At 46.7% G+C, this 22387-nt stretch overlaps 2 protein-coding genes and 1 pseudogene across 5 annotated transcripts in view; 2 read left to right on the forward strand and 1 right to left on the reverse strand.

Annotated features, from left to right (window-relative positions):
• Window positions 1-22387, reverse strand: part of LOC139052001 (uncharacterized) — a 241859-nt gene that overhangs the window by 137905 nt on the left and 81567 nt on the right. For all 4 annotated transcript variants that reach the window (XM_070529068.1, XM_070529071.1, XM_070529069.1 and 1 more), the window contains exons 7-8: window positions 21060-21237; window positions 14676-14870 (exon numbers count right to left, since the gene is read on the reverse strand). In XM_070529068.1, the coding sequence (XP_070385169.1) occupies window positions 14676-14870; window positions 21060-21237 (373 nt within the window). The remainder of the gene's footprint in view (window positions 1-14675; window positions 14871-21059; window positions 21238-22387) is intronic.
• On the forward strand, window positions 378-1529 carry LOC139052039 (uncharacterized; annotated as a pseudogene).
• On the forward strand, window positions 6051-8096 carry LOC139052040 (tigger transposable element-derived protein 6-like). The gene has a single exon (XM_070529109.1). The coding sequence runs from the start codon at window positions 6537-6539 to the stop codon at window positions 8094-8096; it is 1560 nt and encodes a 519-aa protein (XP_070385210.1). The 5' UTR covers window positions 6051-6536.

The following is a 22387-nucleotide window of genomic DNA, read 5'->3' on the forward strand; positions in this document are numbered from 1 at the left end:
TCAGCCACGCCACATTAACAAGTATAAAGGAAGGGATGAAAAGCTCCAAGTACTTTGCACTTATTGTCGATGAAACTAAGGATCTAAGCAAGACGGAACAATTATCAGTTGTAGTAAGGTACTATGCAAGTGGGACTGTCTTTCAGCGGTTTCTTGGATTCCGCAACGCTAAGCACTTGGATGCAAAGTCACTCCTGGGCTACGTAAGGGAAACATTGAATAGCTGCGGCATAGATACTCAGCTGTGCATTGCTCAAACATATGATGGTGCGAGTGTCATGAGCAGTACCTCAAGGGCGTCCAGGTGCTGTTCAGGCAGGAATTGCCGCAGGCAGTGTATGTCCACTGCATGAACCACCGACTAAACCTAGCCATCGATGAATGTCTGCAAGGTGACAAAACCGGTAAGGGATCTTTCCTCCCTTTTAGAATGTCTTTATGTTTTCCTGAGTGGATCTACAATTCACTCTCCGTATGTAGATGTGCAGAAAAGGTTGTCTTTGCAAGTGATAGAGCTGCAGTGTCTCAGATTTACACAATTGGCCTGCCAGATAGCGGCTTGCACAGTGGCAGTGAAAAGCTTTCCTGCTACCCTTGTACGTCTCGTCGAAGTCATCGCTACAAACAGCAGGCAGGCAACGGAAGCTAGGGGTCTACTTGAGCAAATGAACTTCTCGTTTCTCTTCCATTTAAGCCTATTTACCAAGGTACTCAGCCGCCTTAAGGTTCTTTCGAACCTATTGCAAAGTAGAGACTGCAATATTAGTCAGGCATGCCTCATGGCACGCACAGTCATTGAAGAGTTCTCCGAAATGAGAAATTTGCAGCATGCATTCGACACTGCCTTGGTGCAAACCTGCAGTATTTCTGAGGAGAACAGGGTGTCCTAAAGAAAAAAAGCAGAGAATGAAGCGCCTTCCGCTGCATTTAGAACAGTATGTATTGAGCGAAGGACAGCCTCTTGAATAAGAGACTCCAGATTCAAAGGAAACATTCAGAGTTTCCCGTTTTGGACCACCTGATTGCGGAGCTGACTAGGCGGTTCATGAAGAATAATGATGTACTCTGCGGAGTTAGTGCCCTCCACCCACAGAGTGAGAATTTCATGGACATCTTGTTACTCAAGCCTTACGCCGAGCACTATGCATGCAACATCGAAAGCGTTGAAGTTGAGTGCAAGCTGATAACGAAACTTCTTCAGCGCATCGAAGCCGAAAGGAAGTGCAAGACAGAGACACTGCTGCAATTGGTCACTGTCTTGGGAGAACATAAACTAGCCTTCCAGGAACTGCACAAGCTAGGTGTCAATGTTACAAAGATAGCGGCATCGTCATCAACTTACGAGTGCAGGTTTTCATGCCTTCGAAGATTGAAGACTTACCTTTGCAGCAAGATGATGTATACCTAACCGTCTGAGCGACCTAGCTGTGCTTGCGGTCGAACAATCTCTCGCCAATAAGATAGATCTTCAGCGCGTTTTCGACATGTTTGATGCTGCACACAGTAATTGACGTATACGTATGCACTAGTATGCCTGTATAATGATACCCCATCATATCTTTGTAGTGCTTTCGTGGGAAAATTGTGCGGGATGGGTGTAGGACCGTTACCTATACAGTCGACTCCCGATAATTCGAAGCCACTTAATTGGAATTTTCGGTTAATTAGAAGTGAAGTGCTGGTCCCGTCAGTTTTGCATGTAATCTTTTAGAAGAAATCGCTCGATAATTCGAAGTCCTCATCCAGTAATATTGTTTAATTGGAAGTTAATTTTCAGCCGGGATCCTCGAGGTGACCGTCATTCTTTGGTAGAATGTGCAATTTTTCAAGTGTTGCAACAGTTCCGTGCTCCACGTTGGTGTCATCGCCACCGCAGCCGCCCGCACCGCCATCCTTCTTGGAGCGGCGCGATTATTCATTGCTACGGCTGCCGTGGCCTCCGCGATCAACTCCAGCGGGAGGCGAAGCGGCTCCCGCGCGTGGCCGGAGCTGATCGCGGAGGCCACGCGGGTGCCATAGGTGCACGCAGCGCTGCATACTGGCAGTGGCGAGATTGTGCGAAATTAGTCTTGCAGCGTGCGCAGCGTATGTCGAGGCGTGTGTTGGTCGAGCGCCTTTGTGCGGGAAGCTCGTAGGCTAGGTTGTTCCACGGGTGATTCGGAATTGACTGTACCTAGTCACGCAGTTTATAGCCATGGCAAACCGTGGCTCTTATCGCACGCTCGACCTGGCAACGAAAGTCGAGGTTTTGAAGGAAGTTGAGAAGGGAGGTGCCGCTAAACAAGACATAGCGCGGAAGTACGGGATCAAGCCGAACACGCTCTCAAACTACATCAAGAACAAGTGCACAATAATGGATGCATTTGAGAACGACAAGTTCAAGACTTCTCGGAAGTGAATGCGCACCGGCGCTTACCCAGAGTTGGAGAAGGCTCTGCTGGTTTGGATTAGGGAGGCCAGGAGCAACAAATTTCCTCTCAGCCGAGACATGTTGCGATGAAAGCCCGAACGCTTGCAGCAATGTTGGGGATCGATGACTTCGTTTCGTCAGATGGATGGCTGATGCGCTTTAAGGATCGCCATGACCTGGGTTTCAAGAGCGTGTGTGGCGAAAAGGCGTCCGTTAACCAGGAAACATGCGCCACGTGGAAGGACGGAAAGCTGTGTGAATATCTCGCCGAATACAGACCGGAAGACATCTTCAATGCAGATGAGAATGCACTCTTCTATCGGCTTCTACCAGAGAAGACCCTGACATTCAAGGACGACGACTGTGCCGGGGGCAAACGCAGCAAGGAGAGTGTCGGTGCTGATCGTGGCAAACATGACTGGCACGGAACGATGTCGGTTACTTGTGATCGGGAAAGCCGTGAAGCCGAGATGTTTTAAAGGCGTGAAGACGCTGGCTGTGGACTATGAGGCGAACAAAAAAGCATGGATGACGGCCGAAATCTTCAAGAGCTGGGTAAGCAAATTAGACCGCAAGTTTGCTGCTTCGAACCGCAAGGTGTTGTTCCTTGTCGATCACTGCAGTGCTCACGTGAATGTGCCAGCCTTGAGTGCAATACGCCTCGCATTTTTGCCTGCAAACACAACGGCTGTTTTGCAGCCAATGGACCAAGGCATCATCAAGAATGTTAAAGTCCTGTACAGGCGGCGCCTCCTCGAGCGCATGATTTTGTGTATGGATAGCTCCACAAAGTACGAGGTGAGCCTGCTTAGTGCCATCCACATGTTGGTGCGAGCATGGGATCGTGTGAAGCAAGAAACAATCGCAAACTGCTTCAGGGCTTGCGGTTTTGTGGCAGCTTCTTTGGAGGATGCCTCTGAAATTTCAGCGGAGGAACCGTCAACAAGCGAGCTTGACGGCACTGATTTTGGTGATGCTCTCGGGGACGTCAATTTTGAAGATTACGTTGCCGTAGACAAGGCGGTCGAAACGTGCGGTGCGCTGACGGATAGCGAAATTGTAGAGATTATTCGACCCCAGAAAGCGACCCAGGAAAGCGACGATGACGTTGAAGGCGAGCCACAACCTAAGGCTGCCGATGTAGCTGCGGGCCTTGCTCTCGCAGAGCGCTTCTTTGCCGCTGAAGGTAACGCGGAAGAAGCGTTCCGCCACATCTACAGCCTGCAGAACTTGCTTTCAGCAGCGCGATTCGGCAAGAAGAAGCAAAGCAAGATGACCGACTATTTTTCTTAGAGAAAATACTCGATTTCGCCACAAATAAAGTGCTGTTTTTTGTGCTTAATTGGAAGTTCGTTTAATTCGAAGTTTTTTGCGGTCCCCGTGAACTTTGTATTAACGGGAGTCGACTGTACCAGTATCGGAACACCCGCTTCACCATTGAATAAATCCCAGCTTTGTTTTGTCTTATAGTGTGTGGGGATGCGCGACCCTCGCGCCTCCCCTGATGTTTTTCCCGCATAGCGCGTCTCCTGTAGTGCGGCTTCGCCGCACACGCGGCGGTCCGAGTGGTACAGGCGCAGTCCGAGAGATGGCGCTAGTGTTGCGCGGCTGCGAGGTTACCCTCGGCGGGAGTGAGAAGGCGCGCTCTCTTGGGTTCGAGCGAGCGAGACGTGCTGCACGTGCAGCAACGCTCCGCGCGCGCGCGGCGACCGATGCATCTGCGAGACCGCCTCGCGTGGCCGCCTTCGAACGCGCCACGATTCGCGTGACTATACACGCGAACGACCAGGCGTTGGGATCCAGCATGGGGCGAACATATTCGCTCGCTTCCGGTCGCGGTAAGTCGGACTTCTAGATTTGTCGCGCGCCCATCGGCATGTTTTGTGGATAGCAACTCGGCTAGCAGGCATTGATGTATGAAAGGTGCAATAAATGCCCTTGTGACTGTTTGCACTAATGTGTTGTCGTTCCTTTGTCCCAAGAGTACGGTGTGAGATATCCCACATCAGACCCCACAAGTGTCACAGCGCAGACGTTGGTTTCTGTGGTTATGACGAAACCTTCCTCTGTCCCTGTAATCGCTTTGAAAGAGACTCTATATAGGGTGCTGTCCAAGGCCACGTCGGTGACCTAGTGTGAAGAAGTACACACAAAGTACCGAGTGCAAGAGCAGATGACATTGCGGCCGTCCTCAACAAGAGGAAAAGAAAGATGAGAGATGCTCGTGCAGCGAATGAGAAGGGGGCTCACGCAAAGGAGATCGTTGGAACGCCGGCACGACTAGGGCCTACGGAACCCACATCTACCGGTGAGGTTCACTTGACCGGGCATCTGTCTTCAGGACAAGGAACGCCTCGGGTCGTTGTATGGCGCGAAACCTCGGAGCGGCCTGCTGCAGCCTCAAACCTGCATCTACGCGCGAAGTTCGGAAGAGCGAGCGTCCGTCATCGAGACGAGGAGCGCCTCAGGTCGTCACCTTGCTCGAAGCCCCAGGTCGGCCTGCTGACATCTTGGAACCCGCTTCTACGCGCGAGGTTCGGGTGACCGGGCGTCCGTCTTCGAAACGAGCGCCTGGGGCCGTCTTTTTGCTCGAGACTTCGGAGTGGCCTGTTCTCGACTACGGAGCTGGGGGACGCGTCCACCTGTTCCGGCCCCGTGCGGCTGCTTCTGCTCTTTCACGCCGGTCATCCCTATATGAGCGAGTGTTCCACCTCAAGGACTCTGCTCTACGTCTCACCACACTCCGGACTTCAACCACAACGTCGTGAGATGACATTTTTCCTGTTTACGAACAACCTTGTATGTGTTGGTCTAGTTTAAGATATTTTTCGTGTTTACATGCCGTGTAATATAATTGTCGGGTGTTTGCTCATCATGCACCATCTCCTCCATCTTCCTCGCGTCACACGCTTTGCAACGTGACGATCCTAACCTATCACATATCTGGCGTCTGCGACAGGACTGCTCTTACGCTATCGAGAAGAGCAGCACATTGCATATGCGTGTCTGACGGGTGAGGATGGAGACAGACAAGCTTACGGCAATTGGAAAAGAACTGGGGTTGACTGGCCCGGCACTGAAACAATGGCTAGACGAAGAGCGCGCACGCGAAAGGGAAGCGCCTGAAGCATGTCTGGCTGAACGCAATGCAGCAAAAGAAGCTGATGCCGAAGCGCTAGCCAGATTGAAGGCAGAAAGGGAAGTGCTCGAGCTCAAGGTAATGTTGAGGGAGTTGTATGCGACAGCGGTTAGCATGACTACTGGGCAGCTTACAGAGAGTGTGCACACAGGTGCTACCGAGAGCTACCAAAGTCCGCAAAAACTAATCCCAGCATTTAACGAAGAATGCGATGAGTTGGATGCATACATTCAACGATTTGAGCGAATCGCAACGAACCAGGGCTGGCCACAAGACAAATGGGCCCTATCGCTAAGCCTCTGTTTGACAGGCGTAGCTCTAAGTGTTGTCGGCAGAATGGCACCGGATCATGCCACGGACTATGTGACACTAAAAAAGACGCTTTTGCAATGCTTCAGGTTCACGGAGGAAGGCTACCGAAGCAAGTTTTGGTCGGCGAAACCAGATAATTCCGAAACTGGTAGACAGTTTGCCGGTCGTCTATTGGGATATACAGTCGAACCCCGCTACAACGAACGTCGCTTCAACGAAATTTTCGCTTCAACGAAATATTTCCAATTCCCCGTCAGCTCGCTATACAAAGTAATGGAACAAATTTCTCATCACAACGAACCATTTTTGGGGCGCGTTTCCGCTTCAACGAAATTTTTGCTATGCGAAGCTCGATTTAAAAATATATCTTACAATAAAACAAGCATATCGCCGCCCATCTATGTACTTCCATAGGCCCACGCTGCTTTGTTTCGCTAAACATTCGCTGGACCAAACTAATCCACTCACTGAAACGCACATGATCACCGCCATAGCTTGGTGTTGATGACTATCGGGCTGGCTGCCTTGCGACAAGGCGCGGGGGCAAGCTCCCGTTTTCTTCCAATCCAATTCAGAGCCGCAACCAATCCGTTGCCAAAGGACGCAGCAGCCTGGCAACAGCAGCGCGTTTGCCCTAGTTTTTTTCACTCGTGCTTGTGCTGCTAGTGCGCTGTAATGAATGCGAGCATGGCGACTTCATCTAGAAAGCGGAAGTTCCTCTCGCTTGAAGAGAAGGCACGGATTATCAGCGCGGCATCCAGTGGCAGGAAAAAGGGAGATGTTGCAGCGGACTTCGGCATCTCACAGAGCACGCTGTCAACGATCTTGAAGTCGAAAGACGCGATAGCGCAAGCTCTTTCTTCGGGGACATCCGCGAAGCGGAAAAAGCTGACGCAAGCGGCTCATGAGGACCTTGAGAAGGCTCTGTACACGTGGTTCCTCGACGTGCGCGCAAAGAAGATGCCGGTCAGCGGAAACATGTTGCAGCAAAAGGCACTTGGCTATGCCTGTATGCTGGGCATCAATGATTTCAAAGCCAGCTCAGGGTGGCTGACCCGTTTTAAGGCCAGGCATGAAATCGTCGCTAAAGTGCTGTGTGGGGAGTCGGCCTCATCAGACGCCGACGCTGCATCTGCTTGGGCATCAGCTACTGTGCCGGAATTAATGGAGAAATATGCCACATCAGACATATACAATGCCGATGAAACGGGACTTTTCTTCGAGCTCCTCCCCTCCAAGACGCTTCACATGAAGGGCCAGCCATGCAGCGGAGGGAAGCATAGCAAAAAGCGTGTGACTGTGCTCCTGTGCTGCAACATGGACGGGTCTGACAAGCGCTGCCCACTGGTGATAGGCAAAAGTGCGAAGCCGCGGTGCTTCAAAGGTGGCAAGAGCCTGCCCGTCAAATATGTTGCCAATAAGAAGTCTTGGATGACACGGGCCGTTTTCAAAGAGTGGCTAACCGCTTTCGACCGTGACATGACGGCAAAGAAACGTAAGGTTTGTTTGCTCATCGACAATTGCGCAGCGCATAACGTTGAAGACGTTCAGCTTCAAAGCGTGGAAGTAAGATTCTTCCCGCCGAATTGCACGGCTTTAATCCAGCCGCTGGATCAAGGTATCATCAATAGCGTTAAAAGCGCTTATCGACAGCGACTGATTCAGCGGCTGGTGTTAAACATCGACACCGGTCGGGCAATCGAAGTGGATTTGTACATGGCTGTACAGATGGTCTCAGCAGCGTGGACGGCAACCAGTCGCAGTATCATCTACAACTGTTTTGTGCACGCCGGCTTTCACTCCGATGCTCAACTGGCAGCGAACTCCACGTCGGACGAGGAAGGCTGCAGTACAATTGCTCCACCCTCCACAGAGGCCAATGCGGCATGGGCAGCCCTTCAGGACTCCGGAGATGTGCCGGCCGATGTTCAGATCGGCGACTACATCGCTGTTGACAGTGAAGTGCTAGCTCACGAGGAGCTGAGTGACGAAGCTATAATTGAGGGCGTTCACCACAACGACGCATCATCGGATGATGACAGCGACGCGGAGGACTTAGCGCCACCACCTGCAATAAAAGTGATGGATGCTTTTGATGTGATCCGCAGATTTTTCGGTGCTCACGATGACGACGTCGCGATGCAACTGTTCACCGAGTGCGAAAGCCGCGCCACTGCACTCGTGGCAAAAAAAAAGAAGCAGAAGAAGCTGACCGACTTCTTTGGAAATAAATGATGTTTTGGGACTATGTGGTCCAACCTGACAGTGTTTTTGGCCTGTTTTCGCCTCAACGAAATTTCGCTTTAACGAAATTTTTCGCGCGCCCCGTCAGTTTCGTTGTAGCGAGGTTCAACTGTATCACTGGCAAGACATGGCCAATATGGACCAGACATACGATGCTCTGCGGGACAAGATTGTCTCAGAACAGTTCCCTATGACTTGTCATGAGAAACTGGTAGTCTTTTTGAGAGAAAGGAACTGTCAGGGACTTGAAAAGCTAGCGGAAGCTACTGATCATTACCTGGAGGTGCAAGGGTTAGTCAACCTTGGCAAAGGTAAAAACGAGAGAGAACCTAGCAAGCCACCAGGTCAAGCTCCAACTCCTGAGCGACAAGAAGAGAAGGAAAGACCACGCTGCTTTCTTTGTGGTAAACGCGGTCACAGAGCTGCTGATTGCTGGACCAATACGAAGGGTCCAAATACAAATACATCTTTCTGTGGAAAGTGCCGCCTCACTGGGCATAAGACAGGTGACTGCCCCAAAAAAGGCAACAGTACCGAGAAGGCTTCATGCTCGATGCAGTAAGTAGACATGTCCAAGGCAGTAACCGAAGAGACGCAGACCTTGCGTCGAGTTCCCGGAAGTTTGGAACGCGGGAGAACGCAGACGCATAAACGAGACAAAAAGTCTATGCCTACTGCTGAAGGTGTGCTTGAAGGACATCCCGCTACTGTCTTGCGAGATACGGGATGCGACTCTTATTGTCAAAAGGTCCCTCGTACCAGACAGTAAGCTGACAGGAAAAATTTCCTCGGTCTGTCTTCTGGACAGAAGATTGTTGAAGCTACCTGAAGCAAACGTGGAGATCGTGTCACCTTTCTTCACAGGCAAGACTAGGGTTTTATGCATGGACAATCCTTTATATGATATTGTCCTGGGAAATTTGAAAGGTGTACGGAATGCCTCCAATCCTGACAATGAATGGAAAAGACATACACCGAGCAGTGCGGATGAATCATTTAGAGCGGAAGGTGGAAACTGTTCTACCAATGAATCCATCTCTGCTGACATTTTATCATCGGCTGCTAGTGAAACCAGGGACAAGTCGGAAGTGGCAGCGACAACCAGACAGCCAAGATAAGTTCGCATTCGTTACGAGTACCAGCTATAAACCCCCTAGACATCAGCCCAATCGACTTGAGAACCAGGCAAAGGGAGGACAGCAGTCTACGTAAATGCTTTGAAGTAGTGGACCAAGAAATGAAGACGAGGTTCGCTGATGTCCAATTCTTTGTAAAGGAGAGAATTCTTTACTGAAAATACACACTGCGGTCAAAGAAACAAATGGAACAGCTTGTCGTGCCCAGAAGCCTTCATCATTTTGTGATGAAAATGGCTCACGAAGGGATCCTTGCCGGACATCAAGGAATAAAGTGAACCACAGACCGTGTGAGCGACGAGTTCTACTGGCCTGGATTCCAATCAGACATCACGTGATTTGGTAAATCGTGCGATACGTGCCGGAGGACTTTTCCCAAACATTTAATAGGTCGAGTACAATTGGGAAATACTCCCGTCATTGATACCCCCTTTAAGAGAGTTGCCATTGACATTGTGGAACCATTAACTCCCATGTCAGAGAAAGGGAATAAGTACATTCTGACAATGCTCAATATGGCAACGCGGTATCCTGACGCTGTGGCACTGCCTAGCATTGAAACAGAAAAAATAGCTGAGGCACTTCTAGAGATGTTCTCTCGTGTGGGAGTCCCACAGGAGATAATCAGTGACAGAGGCACATCATTCTCGTCACGCTTAATGAAGGAGCTAAGCCGTCTTCTCTCTTTTACGCAGTTGCCAACAACTCCATATCATCCGATGGCAAATGGCCTTGTGGAGAGGTTCAACGACACCCTTAAACAAATGATAAGACGAATGTGTCAAGACAGCCCAAAAAATGGGACTGGTACTTGGCATCATTGCTTTTTGCTTATCGCGAAGTCCCTCAGCCAAGTCTGGGTTTTGCACCCTTTGACTTGTTGTATGGCCGTTATGTCAGAGGACCCATGGCGATATTGAAAGAATTATGGACAGGTGATCACATTGATGATGACGCAAAAACCTCATACGGGTATGTAGTTGAACTACGGAAGCGTCTTGAAGACACTTGTCGTTTAGCCAAGGAGGAGCTTCAAAAAGCAAAACTTTTACAGAAGAAACACTACTACCGGAAGGCCAGACCACATCATTTAGCTGTTGGAGACAAGGTTCTGCTACTGCTGCCTTTGGACAACAACAAATTGATTCTTACGTGGAAAGGGCCATTCACTGTACTTGAGAGGAGAAATGACGTCGATTACGTTATTGACCTCGGGACAAGGGCGACACTGTTCCATATAAATTTACTGAAAAAGTATGAGGAACGGCCACCTATATCACCGCCATTACCGGAAGCGTCAGCTGCTTGTCAGACTGATGACACTGAAAATGACGACCTACCATGCGTACTGTTTCTCAAGGAAAAGGATCGGTGGCCGACATGAGTCTATTGGAATCACTCTCTCCTGACCAGCTTGCTCAAGTCACGCGTCTACTGAGCATATACGAGAATGTATTGACCGAGGTTCCCGGCAAGACACAGCTCATCCAGTGTAAGCTGAAACTTACCACGAATACACCCGTAAACATGCGGCCCTATCTAATACCATTTGCTACCCAAGAAGCGGTACAAAAGAAATTGGAGAAATGCTACGACAAGGCATCATAGAACCATCTGAGTCTGCCTACCAATCACCTACAGTTATCGTGAAGAAGAGAGATGGGACAATGCGTCTATGCATTGATTTCAGGCAACTCAACAAGATACTGATCAATGACAACGAGCCTATACCTCGGGTGGATATTATCTTTGGGAGACTGGGAAACGCACAGTACTTTTCAAAGTTTGACTTTTCTAAGGGTTACTGGCAGGTGCCCATGGATGAAGAGTCGAAACCAATGACAGCTTTTGCTACGGCATCAGGCCTATATCAGTTCCGCTTCATGCCGTTTGGCATTAAAACCGCACCAACTGTTTTCAACCGCCTCATGAGAAAAGTAGTAGCAGACATACCACATATTTACTATTACTTCGATGACGTGCTCATTGCCACTGAAACGTGGGACAGACACGTGGGTACACTTGAGTCATTTCTACAACGAGTGAGAAAATCTGGGTTGACAATTCGTCCAACAAAAAGTGAAATTGGTCAAAGATCAGTGAAATTCCTCGGCCACCTTGTTGGAAATGGTGTCATGCAACCGCAGGTCGGAACACTAGACAAAATACAGGCTGCGAAGCGTCCACAGACGAAAAACGAAGTACGCTCATTTCTTGGACTTACAGGGTATTACCGAGACTTCGTCCACAATTATTCCTAAGTAACTTACCCGCTCACTGAACTGACCAAGAAAAGAGGCCCTAATAAAGTAACTTTGGGAGAATGTGAACAGAATGCCTTTGATGAACTCAAGATCCTCTTGTCTACACCACCTATATTGAGAGCACCAGATTTTTCCAAACCTTTCGTACTCCGCACCAACGCATCATCAACAAGTATAGGTGCCATACTTATGCAGCGCCATGAAGGAATTCTGCACCCGGTGTCATATGCAAGCCGCCGACTACAACCACGAGAAATTGCATATTCAACAGTTGAGCGAGAAGCCCTAGCTCTTACATGGGCCGTCCAAAAGTTCCACATCTACTTGTTTGGATGCACGTTCATATTACAGAACGACCATAAGCCCCTTGTTTACATCAAGTCGGCCAAGCACATCAACAGCCGTGTTTTACGTTGGAGCCTCATACTTATGGGGTATGGCTGCTCGGTTGAGTATAATAAAGGCAGTGAGAATGTAGGCGCAGACTATATGAGCTGGTTGCCAAGCACATGAAGAGTGTGTCTGCGGAAACATGGTATTTCAAAAGCACGAACTTCAAATCAGTGTAACTTTAATGTCAAACAACATTTGCTGGCATGTTAGTTTTATGGATTTTTTTTTCGCCCTCTATTGTGGTGTTGTGTCTTGTTAATGTAGTCATCATGCCGAGTGTGCGGTGCTCGAAACTCAAGTGTTGTAGTAATTTTTATGTGTACTCTTACATACCGGGTGTGCGGTGCTTGGAACTGTAGCACTGTGGTAATATTTATGTGTACTTAAACGTACCAAGTGTGTGGTGCTCGGAACTGTGGTGCAGTGGTAACTCTTGTGGTGCGTGTGTGCTACGGTGGACAAGCAGATAGTGGGTACCCTCAAGTTCTTTGAATGAAAGAACTTTCTTAAGTAGGAGGTGATTGTGAAGAAGTACGCACAAAGTACCGAGAGCAAGAGCAGACGACATTGCGGCCGTCCTCAACAAGAGGAAAAGAAAGACGAGGGAGGCTCGTGCAGCGAATGAGAAAGGGGCTCGCGCAACGGAGATTGTTGGAACGCCGGCACGACTAGGGCCGCCAGGCCTACGGAACCCACATCTACCGGTGAGGTTCACTTGACCGGGCGTCTGTTTTCGGGACAAGGAACGCCTCGAATCGTTGTACGGCGCGAAACCTCGGAGCGGCCTGCTGCAGCCTCAAACCCGCATCTACGCGTGAGCTTCGGGAGAGCAAGCTAGTGTCATCGAGACGAGGAGCGCCTCAGGTCGTCGCCTTGCTCGAGGCCCCAGGTTGGCCTGCTGACATCTTGGAACCCGCTTCTACGCACGAGGTTCAGGTGACCGGGCGTCCGTCATCGAAACAAGCGCCTAGGGCCGTCTTTTTGCTCGAGACTTCGGAGTGGCCTCTTCCCGACTACGGCACTGGGGGACGCGTCCACCTGTTCCAGCCCCGTGCGGCTGCGTCTGCTCTTCCACGCCGGTCATCCCTATACGAGAGCAAGTGTTTCACCTCAAGGACTCTACTCTACGTCTCACCACACTCTGGACTTCAACCGCAACGTCGTGAGACAACATTTTTCCTGTTTACAAACAACCTTGTATGTGTTGGTCTAGTTTAAGATATTTTTCGTGTTTACGTGCCGTGTAATATAATTGTCTTCCTCGCATCACCTCGCGTCACTTCGCGTCACACGCTTTTGCAACGTGACAATCCTAACACAGCCCACCTAGCTTGTGTAGTGAACAGTGTATACTCGGAGCTGTTATTTGCATTTGTGAAGCTTGCTGTATGACCAAATGTGACACTGACTGAAATGCCTATTGCGTGCTCTATTTCTGCAGTTCTCTCCTCTCTTCTATTTGTTTTTGTTAATGTTTTCCCACATGCCTTCTTGTTATTTTTTTTCCCATTTCCAGCACTTAGAATCACCAGCCAGTGCCACAAGAGTGTTTTTTTTTTTTTTGTAATCTAGCGCATTTTTACCAAAGTTGGAATTGACATGCACATTGCTTAGATGTGTTCGTTCTCTCTCCTGTTGTGAAATACATATACTCTTTTGAAGCTATATTGCGATCTAGTCAACTAATGTTATTTTATTACTGCTGGATATCTTTTTCTTTCTTTAATACTGACACGTGTACTTATCTTTATCGGGCAACCACGTTTCGCCGCTTAACAACTGTAATCGCAGAGCGAGGGACGCGCCTGCATGTATCCGACGTTTCTGGAAAGTTATCGACGCTTCTATCCGCGTGTCTGTTGTCGCCGAACCTTGTGTTATCAGATTTCATCGCGTGACACGAATGGTGTAGAACTTTGTGGAAGACACGCGGGTCCCATCAGTTAATCTGGAACATTCGACGACTGATCTATAAAAGCCGACGCGCTTGACCCGCTGATCAGATTTCCGACGATCGCAGACCGTGTTCGCCGCTATCGTTGTGCTATAAGTGTAGCCTGTTTTTGTGGGCACAGGTTCGCCCAATAAAAGCTAGTTTTGCATTCCACCGTATTCTTGCTTTCTTCACCGTCACTACCCCGTGACAATACTGTTTCCTTATGTATGTGCTTTACCATGTAGTATATAAATTTCCATTTTCTTAGCAGAAGCACTGCTGTGTAGATATGTTGAGTTTTAATTTATATGTTACTGCTATGCTGGAATAGCTCATTCACACTGATTTGTTTAGAAGGCCTTCAGCCCAGTTAAAGATAGTCAAAACACAATGCCTAAGTTCCCCACCTCCCTGCGCCCCCCGAAGGAAATCGCAGAGAACTGCCTTGTTTGCTTAAAATGTATGGTACAGCACGTAGCAACAAAAAATATAAAATAATGCAATGTAAAATTAAACCACCAGCAGCTGTCCGTGGAGCAAGCTCAAAAGCTGTTACTCGAAATTAAACATGCCAGTATATTACATGAACCAATATTTTTTATCGACCTTACAACATTCTTCAATTACTACACTGTTCCCAAAGTAAAAACAAAAATGATAGCGCTAACTCTCAGCAGATTGCTGCTTGTTAATTGTCCCCCACGCACCGCAATGTTCCACTCTTCCTCTGAGTGACGTAACAGCCAGAGTGAACCTGTTCCAAAGCGAACTGTTACAGAATATGGTCGCAGTATTACTAGCTCACTTCACTGCCCCAATGGCCCAACTTTGAACAACCTACCAGTGTCTGCAGTGTGGCTGCATAACATTGCTGCTGCCAGGGTTCGGGAACAGTAGCAAAGGCTCGATGAGGCCAGACACGAACATAGTGGCGCCCTGCCCACTGTACAGCACGTGTCTGCAACTCCCGCAGCCCACTGAAGCATGGTGCCATCTGCAGGCATTCAGCCACACCTGCTATGCACTGACTGCAAGGCTGCAACAGGAAGTGAAAAACCAAAAGCAAGAATTAAAAGCTTATAATAGCTTATAAAAAATCTGCAAGACATGACATTATTACAAGAATGCCAACAATGGATCTGTATGTGTGGTCAGGTTTCTAGCAGAACCAGACATTAGATACTCGTAAACATAGAGCTAGCTGCAACCCTAAACCTGGACCACAGATGGCATTCTTCAATACTGATAAAAACTGGAACAGTCGAGACTTCTGTGTGCTTTTTCTGTCCCTGAACCAGTCACACAAACTATAACCAGTGACTATAACCGGTCCTAGGAAGTGAACCCCAAACCAAGAAGAAGATTAGCTTTAGAACCAAAAGCACAAATGTCACACAAATAGCACATACTATGGTGGACATAAGAACGATACTATATAAGTTGTAGGCTTGTGTGAATATTAATTTTTTGGTTCAAGGTGAACAGTTTGAATAGTTGTGAGATTTACATAAGAACTTGACACAAGAGCCAGGTGTTGACAAAATAAAAAGGTGGTTCTTCATGCGATGAAGTAACAGGTTATATTGCTGTTATCAGTTTATGTATTTTCAAAGTGCCATTATTCATATGTTTTCATGCAAAAAGGTAAGTTCAATATTTATTTTAGCAATGCCTGCTGTCGGACTAGTTGGTTCATGGCTAGAAATGGTTTTAGGTGCAAATTCATTGTGTGCCTGTCCATGTCTAGTCTCTTGTGTGTGTGTTATTTTGCACCTAAAACCATCTCTAATCAATATTTATTCTCCAGCATTACAGAGAATTTGTTTAAAGGCTCTTGCTCACTGTTGTGCTTGCCTCTACTTAAAATTTTGTGGTGCTTAAGGCTGCGGGTGCATTTCGCATTTGTCCATGCGGCATTCCGATGCTGTGAAATGCGACCTTCACTGCATGACGCCAGCAGTTTAGGCTGTGTTACGCAAGTTCAGCTTGATGATTTCTGTCTACATGTCAGCTTAATTAACCTGTTCCATTCTGAGATGAACTTGGTAGGCACAGACAAACTTGGTAGGCTACTCCTGCAATCCTCAGTCAAGCCCACACGTATGATCTGTGGCCTGGTCACCAATGGGCAGCGAACTTCCCACAACGGTTTGCCATCTGCTGCTGTGCTTGCCTTGGCTGTTAGGCCTAACTAGCGCTGTTCCACCAGGTGTCAGCCTCCCAAGTTACGGTGTAGTGCCGAATTGAAGCAGATCTATCTACAGTGGCCATACAGCTACTACAAATATGTTTGAATAATCAAGAAAGAGCAGAAAATCAGTCATCTGTCTTTCAACATAAAATAACGTATGGTAGCAAATGGCACGATTATGTACTTATTCGTGAACATTCTCTGCTTGATAAAGTGTATTCTTTGTGTATTTTCATGTTATGTAAGCCTCTGATATTTGTTATGAATGTATTACTACTTTTTTCATATTGCTTTAGTTCGTTGGAAATTCCTTGAACTACCGTAATCCTGCATTTTTTACTCTTCGAATGTATTCTCGCCCCTCCCCTCTGCAATGTACAATTATGTACCTTGAGGGTATCACAAATAAAATAAAATAATAAGGACGAGTCAGTAAGCGAGAAACTATTTACAGAATATATTTACAACAACGGTTGTAGCACTGACCGGTTAGATTCACAGCGCGAGCCCAATTCGTTTTTCCTCCTCTTTTCTGGAGTGATGGCACCTACGCGCCTCGTTCAAACAAACAAATACCACACGCATGTAGCAATATTTTCCAAGCTTTTTACGTAAGCGTTCTGTACTCCTTGATTACGTAGTGCCTCTATGATTGCTGGTATCTCTACTGAATCAAATGCCTTTTCGTAATCTATATAAGCCACATAGAGAGGCTTATTGTACTCTGCAAATTTCGCGATAACCTGATTGATGACATGGATGTGATCCATAGTAAAGTATCTCGTCCTGAAGCCAGCCTGTTCCCTTGGTTGACAAAATCCAGTGTTGCCCTTATTCTATTGGAGATTATTTTGGTCAATATTTTATATAATACTGGGAGCAAGCTAATGGTCCCATAATTTTTCACTTCTTTAAACAATGTGTGGTGGTGTAGCATCACCACTTATTCATGGAACAAAACACTGTAGTATATGTGTGCATCATGCTGTTAGCTTGTTTTATTACTGTAATTGCCACGGTGCCCCAGATAACTGAGAGTAGTTGTTTAAAATTTACAAGCTCCTCAGCTATCCAGATGTCTAATTGTGAACGGTATTAGACTTATGTGCCAATGTATACAGTCAACTCTCAGTTGTACGAACGTCGGTTTATCGAATATTTCAGAATAACGAACCTTTTAAAAATCCCCGGTAGTTTTCTTATAGATTCTATGCAAAAATGTTTCACTTAAACGAATTTCGGAACAGTCAATATTTCAGTTTAACGAACTCGCTCAGAGGACCAAGGCTTATTTTTACAACCAGAATCGATGCCCGCCCTCATCAAACCGCCGCTCCAGCGGCAATGTAACGTCGCTGGCGCTACAGCGCCCCTGGGGCAAAGCGGCGGCGCGGATAACGAACGACAACGAGGCATCACCTCCGAGATCGCCTGCACAAAACGAGCAAGCATGTAATCTCGGAAGCCATGAACAAAGTAACATCGCTGTTGCTTACAATGCCGCCAGAGCAATGCGGCAATCTGTCGCACCATAAACCACGTGGTGTGCGTTTTTTTCTGACTGGCTAGTCGTGGCATGGTCATCGTCTCTTTCTTTCAAAGAAGACGAAGAAGAGGCAACTGCCGAGCCAGTTTCAAGACTTTAACTCTAGCTGAGGTTGTAGGGTACATTGGAAAGTTGAGCGACTTTGTGTCTCAACAGCAAGCTGTGCCAGAAGAAGTGCACAAACACATTGACTCTTTGGACAGTTTTGTTACTTCCCGTGTTTTAAAAGTACAAGTGCAGAAAAAGATTACAGATCTTTTTTTCTAAGTGAAAAAGGCCGCATTATAACTGTTATGAACCTTGTACTTGTTGATATGTAGAAATTCCATTTCACACATTTCTAACGCTATGGATGCCATGTCTTTTGCTCCATGAATTGCACTTCAAACGTTTGACTCTGTATGCCATGTCTGATGTTGGTCTAGTGAATATTCAGTTTAGTGAACTTTCAGTTAAGCGAACCATTTCCTTCGGTCCCTTGAAGTTCACTCAAGTGAGAGTTCACTGCATAACACTGATTTCTTTTTTTTAACAAATGGACTCTGTGCAGACTTCATATTCTACTTTGCTTCAGAAATGAAAAAGATATTCAATGTTTGATTAGATAATCAGTGGTCGTTTCTCTCGAATATTCATATTAAATTTGACTAGAAAATTCCACTATTCGAACGCCCCTAGTAAAAGTTCATCAGTTTGTCTTGCTGGACTGGCAAAAACATTTGAGTTATAGGGTTCTCAAACCATCGAATATAAAGACAAAATCTTTTAGGAAGACCTTTCAATGTGTCAATGTTTCAATGTGTCAAAACAAAAAAGTCCCTCTCTCTGTTCGACTGAGTCGAGCATGCAGTCGTTCAGGCAGACGAATTATCAAACAGCACTCTGTAATTTGTATTACAGAGTGGTATTACTCTTGGTTGTCCTTGCATGTTGCATCTGTGGAGTGAGTGGCAGTGCTACACAGCTGTCCAAATAATCAGTTGGCAACTGTATATGTACGCGCATTTTTTTTCTTTTCTCTCACATTCTTTCTTTGACCCTTCTCCAGTTATAAATTTTCTGTATTATGTGCATGTACATCTTATGACGCTTTGGTTGATACATATGGCTTCTAGGGATGCATTCTTAAAGTATGCAAGTTTTGCAGACAGTGTTTCAGCTGCATGGTGTGAATAACGTGGTAGTGAGTGCCCAATGTGCAGTTGTATAGGACTAGTGGCCTGGGCTGGTGCAGCGCCAGCTTTCTCAAGAAAAGCTGTTTTGCTCAGAAGGCTGGAAGGTCAAAACATCTTTTGCTCACCACTGTGAATTCCCTTTGAGGTTTGCTTGCCACTGCATTCTCAGATTGTAACTGATTGTAGTAAAGTTTTATTGCGCTTTACCACTTAGGGCACTGAGTGTTCTTGACGTGGTGAGCACCATTTGCACATGTAGCCTCTGGCACTGTTGAGCTTGTTTTGTATGGGTACTCAAGGATTAAGTGTCTGCAGCAGGCACGTACCCAGGGGAGGCCCTGCCCCCCCCCCCCCCGAAATCAAGTGGCATACCCCCCCTCCCCACCCACGCCACCCCTCCTCACACATTCCTAAAGCGCCGCCAGATCAATGTTGAGACTTGGCAGCTGTTCATCGGTCAGCATTATGCTGCCTTTTTCACTCCTTTTAGATGCCGGTAGTTATCGGCATCTCTTGTAATGTGAAGGACAGTTTTCTCATAGATTCCGCACCCGCACGATTAACTCGAGATGCGTTCAGTTGTCACCATCTATTCAACCGTCACGCACATAGCTGTTGCTTTTGTTAGTTCAACCTTCTTTTTTAGGCTGATCCTGGGACCAGGAGAGGGATGCAGCTGTTACTCAGCTGGTCTGTACTCTCATGGAACGAGTTGCGGTCGGAGAAAACGCCAGTTGCGTTTAACTTATCCCTTTGCTTCATTATTTCCTTGAGTTACGGCTCGCCGCGACGCTGGCAGATGCCCGGAATCATATACACGTGATATGGGTTAGATAAGGTGGGAAATAGCATAATGTGAAAGAGCGCCCATCATGAAACCCTGCAATAACCCTTAAATTCATGAGCAAGATGACTGTCGCTCGTTACCTCGTCTGTTTTTCACTAATTGTATATCACTTTTCGTGCAAAATTGGCAATTGGAAACAAAAATCGCAAGGAGTTGAGAAATTAAGCGATCTACTAAGGGAGAGAGCCAAGGCAACAACCAAACTGCAAGCAAAAGTGAATGATAATAAGGTTAACCGTTGTTTATGAGAATATTTATGGATCAACATCTTTTTATTTAAAAAGGAAGTAGGGAAAACGCCGCCGGAAGTGGAGAACAATTACTTGTTTTGAATGACGCTTCTACAGTTATCGGTCGAACCGTCTCACGTAGCCACTTCTCTGCTGTGCTTATGTGGGTGTTTTTCTAACCTTTCGCGGTTGTATGGGACTGGCGGCCGCACAGCATTACGCAATTCGTGGAACTGTCAAAACTGATCAACAATGCGAAAATAACTGATATTCGAAACTATAACATGTGAAAGACTGAAGAAGCCGTAAGAAATGAACGCAGCCTGAAATCAGTAAAAAAGAAACCTGGCATAGGACAAACCATGATGTATGCACTAAAAGATAAGGATAATATCATCAGCAACCTCGAAGATATAGTAAAAGCAACGGGAACATTCTAAGCTGACCTGTATACAGTACCCAGAGGAGTCACAATACCTCACTTAGAAACAGTAGTGAACAGGATACAGAAACTCTCCTATAACGCGATGAGGTCAGAAGGGCCCTGCAAGACATGAAACGATGAAGAGCGGGAGGAGAAGGTGGAATAACAGTTGATTTAATCAAAGATGGAGAAGACATAATGCTTGGAAAACTGGCGGATCTTTATATGAAGTGTCTATCGACTGCAAGGGTCCCAGAAAACTGGAAGAATGCAGACATTATACTAATCCACAAAAGAGGAGACGTTAAGGGATGTGAACATCGTGAGACTGGCTAAATAATAAATCTGAACAAATTCGTATACAGGCTGCCTCATTATGAGCCATTCGTATTGAATGACTGGAAATGTCTGAATAGAAGTCATCTTCCCTATCTGTTCGCTCAGGAAGTCATGCCCCTGCACAACAACCGTAGCTATCCTGCAACAGAATAATTCAAAACAGCCCTCACATTTATCACTTTCTCTCTCCCTTGAGACTTTAATAAGTGTTATCCCTTAAACATTCAAGAGAAACAAATACTCGACAACCTTGAAAGTGAATTCTCAAATTGAATATGAATCAGTGAACAGTACTTAAAATTTAGAATATTTACATGCCCCTAGTTTTTACTGTACTACACTGTATTAAAATGAGGTGGTTTTGTCATCGTGTGCTGGAAAATTCTAGTGCACAATGACGTTAATTCTGAACTCAATACTTCAGGAGCACACAGCAGGCGCAGTCCTGCGTAGAAATATAGTGCGGGGCTCACCTTGTGGAAAAAGTGGCAGTAGTAGGTGCGCACATGAGACAGCACCACCCGTCGCAAGCTGTCAACACCAAGCACTTCAGCCAGTAGCGCCAGCTCCGAGATGTGCACCTCTCGTGGAGGGCTAGCTGCGCCGCCATACAGGTGGTGAAGAGCAAACACTACTGCACCATGTGTGAACCTGCAGCATTCAAAGGCAACAAGGTACAGTGCTGGACTGAAAGCTCCAACTATCTGCAGCACTGCAACTAATAAAGTTAAAGGGTAAGATTGTTCCAGCAGGTGAAAACACACAAGCACAAGTAAACAAAAGGAAGGAGACGGGACAAAGTTTTCAATGTGAAAACAATCTCCAAGATTGCTACCACACATGCACTGAAAAAAAAAAGAAGGAAAGAGAAAGCTGAAAAATTTAATTGCAACGAACATGTTCTTGGCATCATATCTCTACTGTTTGGTTTAAATATTCAAACTTTTCATCAATGTTGGACGAATGGTTCCCTTACGTACAAGTCAGTTTCCAATTTCCCAATCTTGAAAGCTTCACAAAGCTGTTTCCAATCTACTTTGCTCTCTACCTACAATCAACGCACACGGTCTGTCCAACTTGCTTGTCCAACAGTTGTCCAACTTGCAACAAAGAGACAAAGACAAAGACAACACACACACAACACACACACACACAGGGTACCCCACATAACTTAAGTCAAGAATTAAAAATAAAAGGCACATCAAGAGCGAATTGAACGAAATGCATAGTATTCACAATAGCCTATAATAACTCAGACAATTTTTGTTTTCCCCATAACTCACTAATTAATTAAATTTATTGACCCAACTTTTTAATTATTGGCTGAGGACCCCAAGTATGATACACAGATTTGTAGAGCACCTTCAAAAACCACCAATCGAGTTGTTTCCCTTACGATATGTCTCACGTAGTCCTTTCTTCCAGGTTACAAAGAAGGCCCAAGAAGTATGAAAGAAGCCACGAGACAGAGCGCTTGCGCAGTGGTATCGTGCTGCTCTCAAGCGAGCATTCGGTGAAGGTCGGCTCCTGTCGGATGCCTGCGAAAGTGCATGCTGCTGGCCAAGCGCTGCCAATGAGATAAAGAACGCCTTGCTGCTTCCTCGTCATCAATCACGATGCAGCTGACCTTGTTCAACAAATGCACGCTTGAGAGCAGCACAATACCACTGCACAAACACTCAGTCACATGTTTTTTTTTTAATATTTCACGGGCCTTCTTTGCAACCCAGAAAAAAATACTACGTGAGACGTATCATACAGGAAACAACTCAATCGGTGGTTTCTTAAGGTGCTCTACAAA

The sequence above is a fragment of the Dermacentor albipictus genome, unplaced genomic scaffold (assembly GCF_038994185.2).
Source record: "Dermacentor albipictus isolate Rhodes 1998 colony unplaced genomic scaffold, USDA_Dalb.pri_finalv2 scaffold_17, whole genome shotgun sequence".
NCBI classification, from domain to species: domain Eukaryota; kingdom Metazoa; phylum Arthropoda; class Arachnida; order Ixodida; family Ixodidae; genus Dermacentor; species Dermacentor albipictus.

Excerpts from the sequence above, each read along its gene's own strand:
- LOC139052040 (XM_070529109.1), top strand. The coding sequence starts at position 6,537 with ATGAATGCGAGCATGGCGACTTCATCTAGAAAGCGGAAGTTCCTCTCG.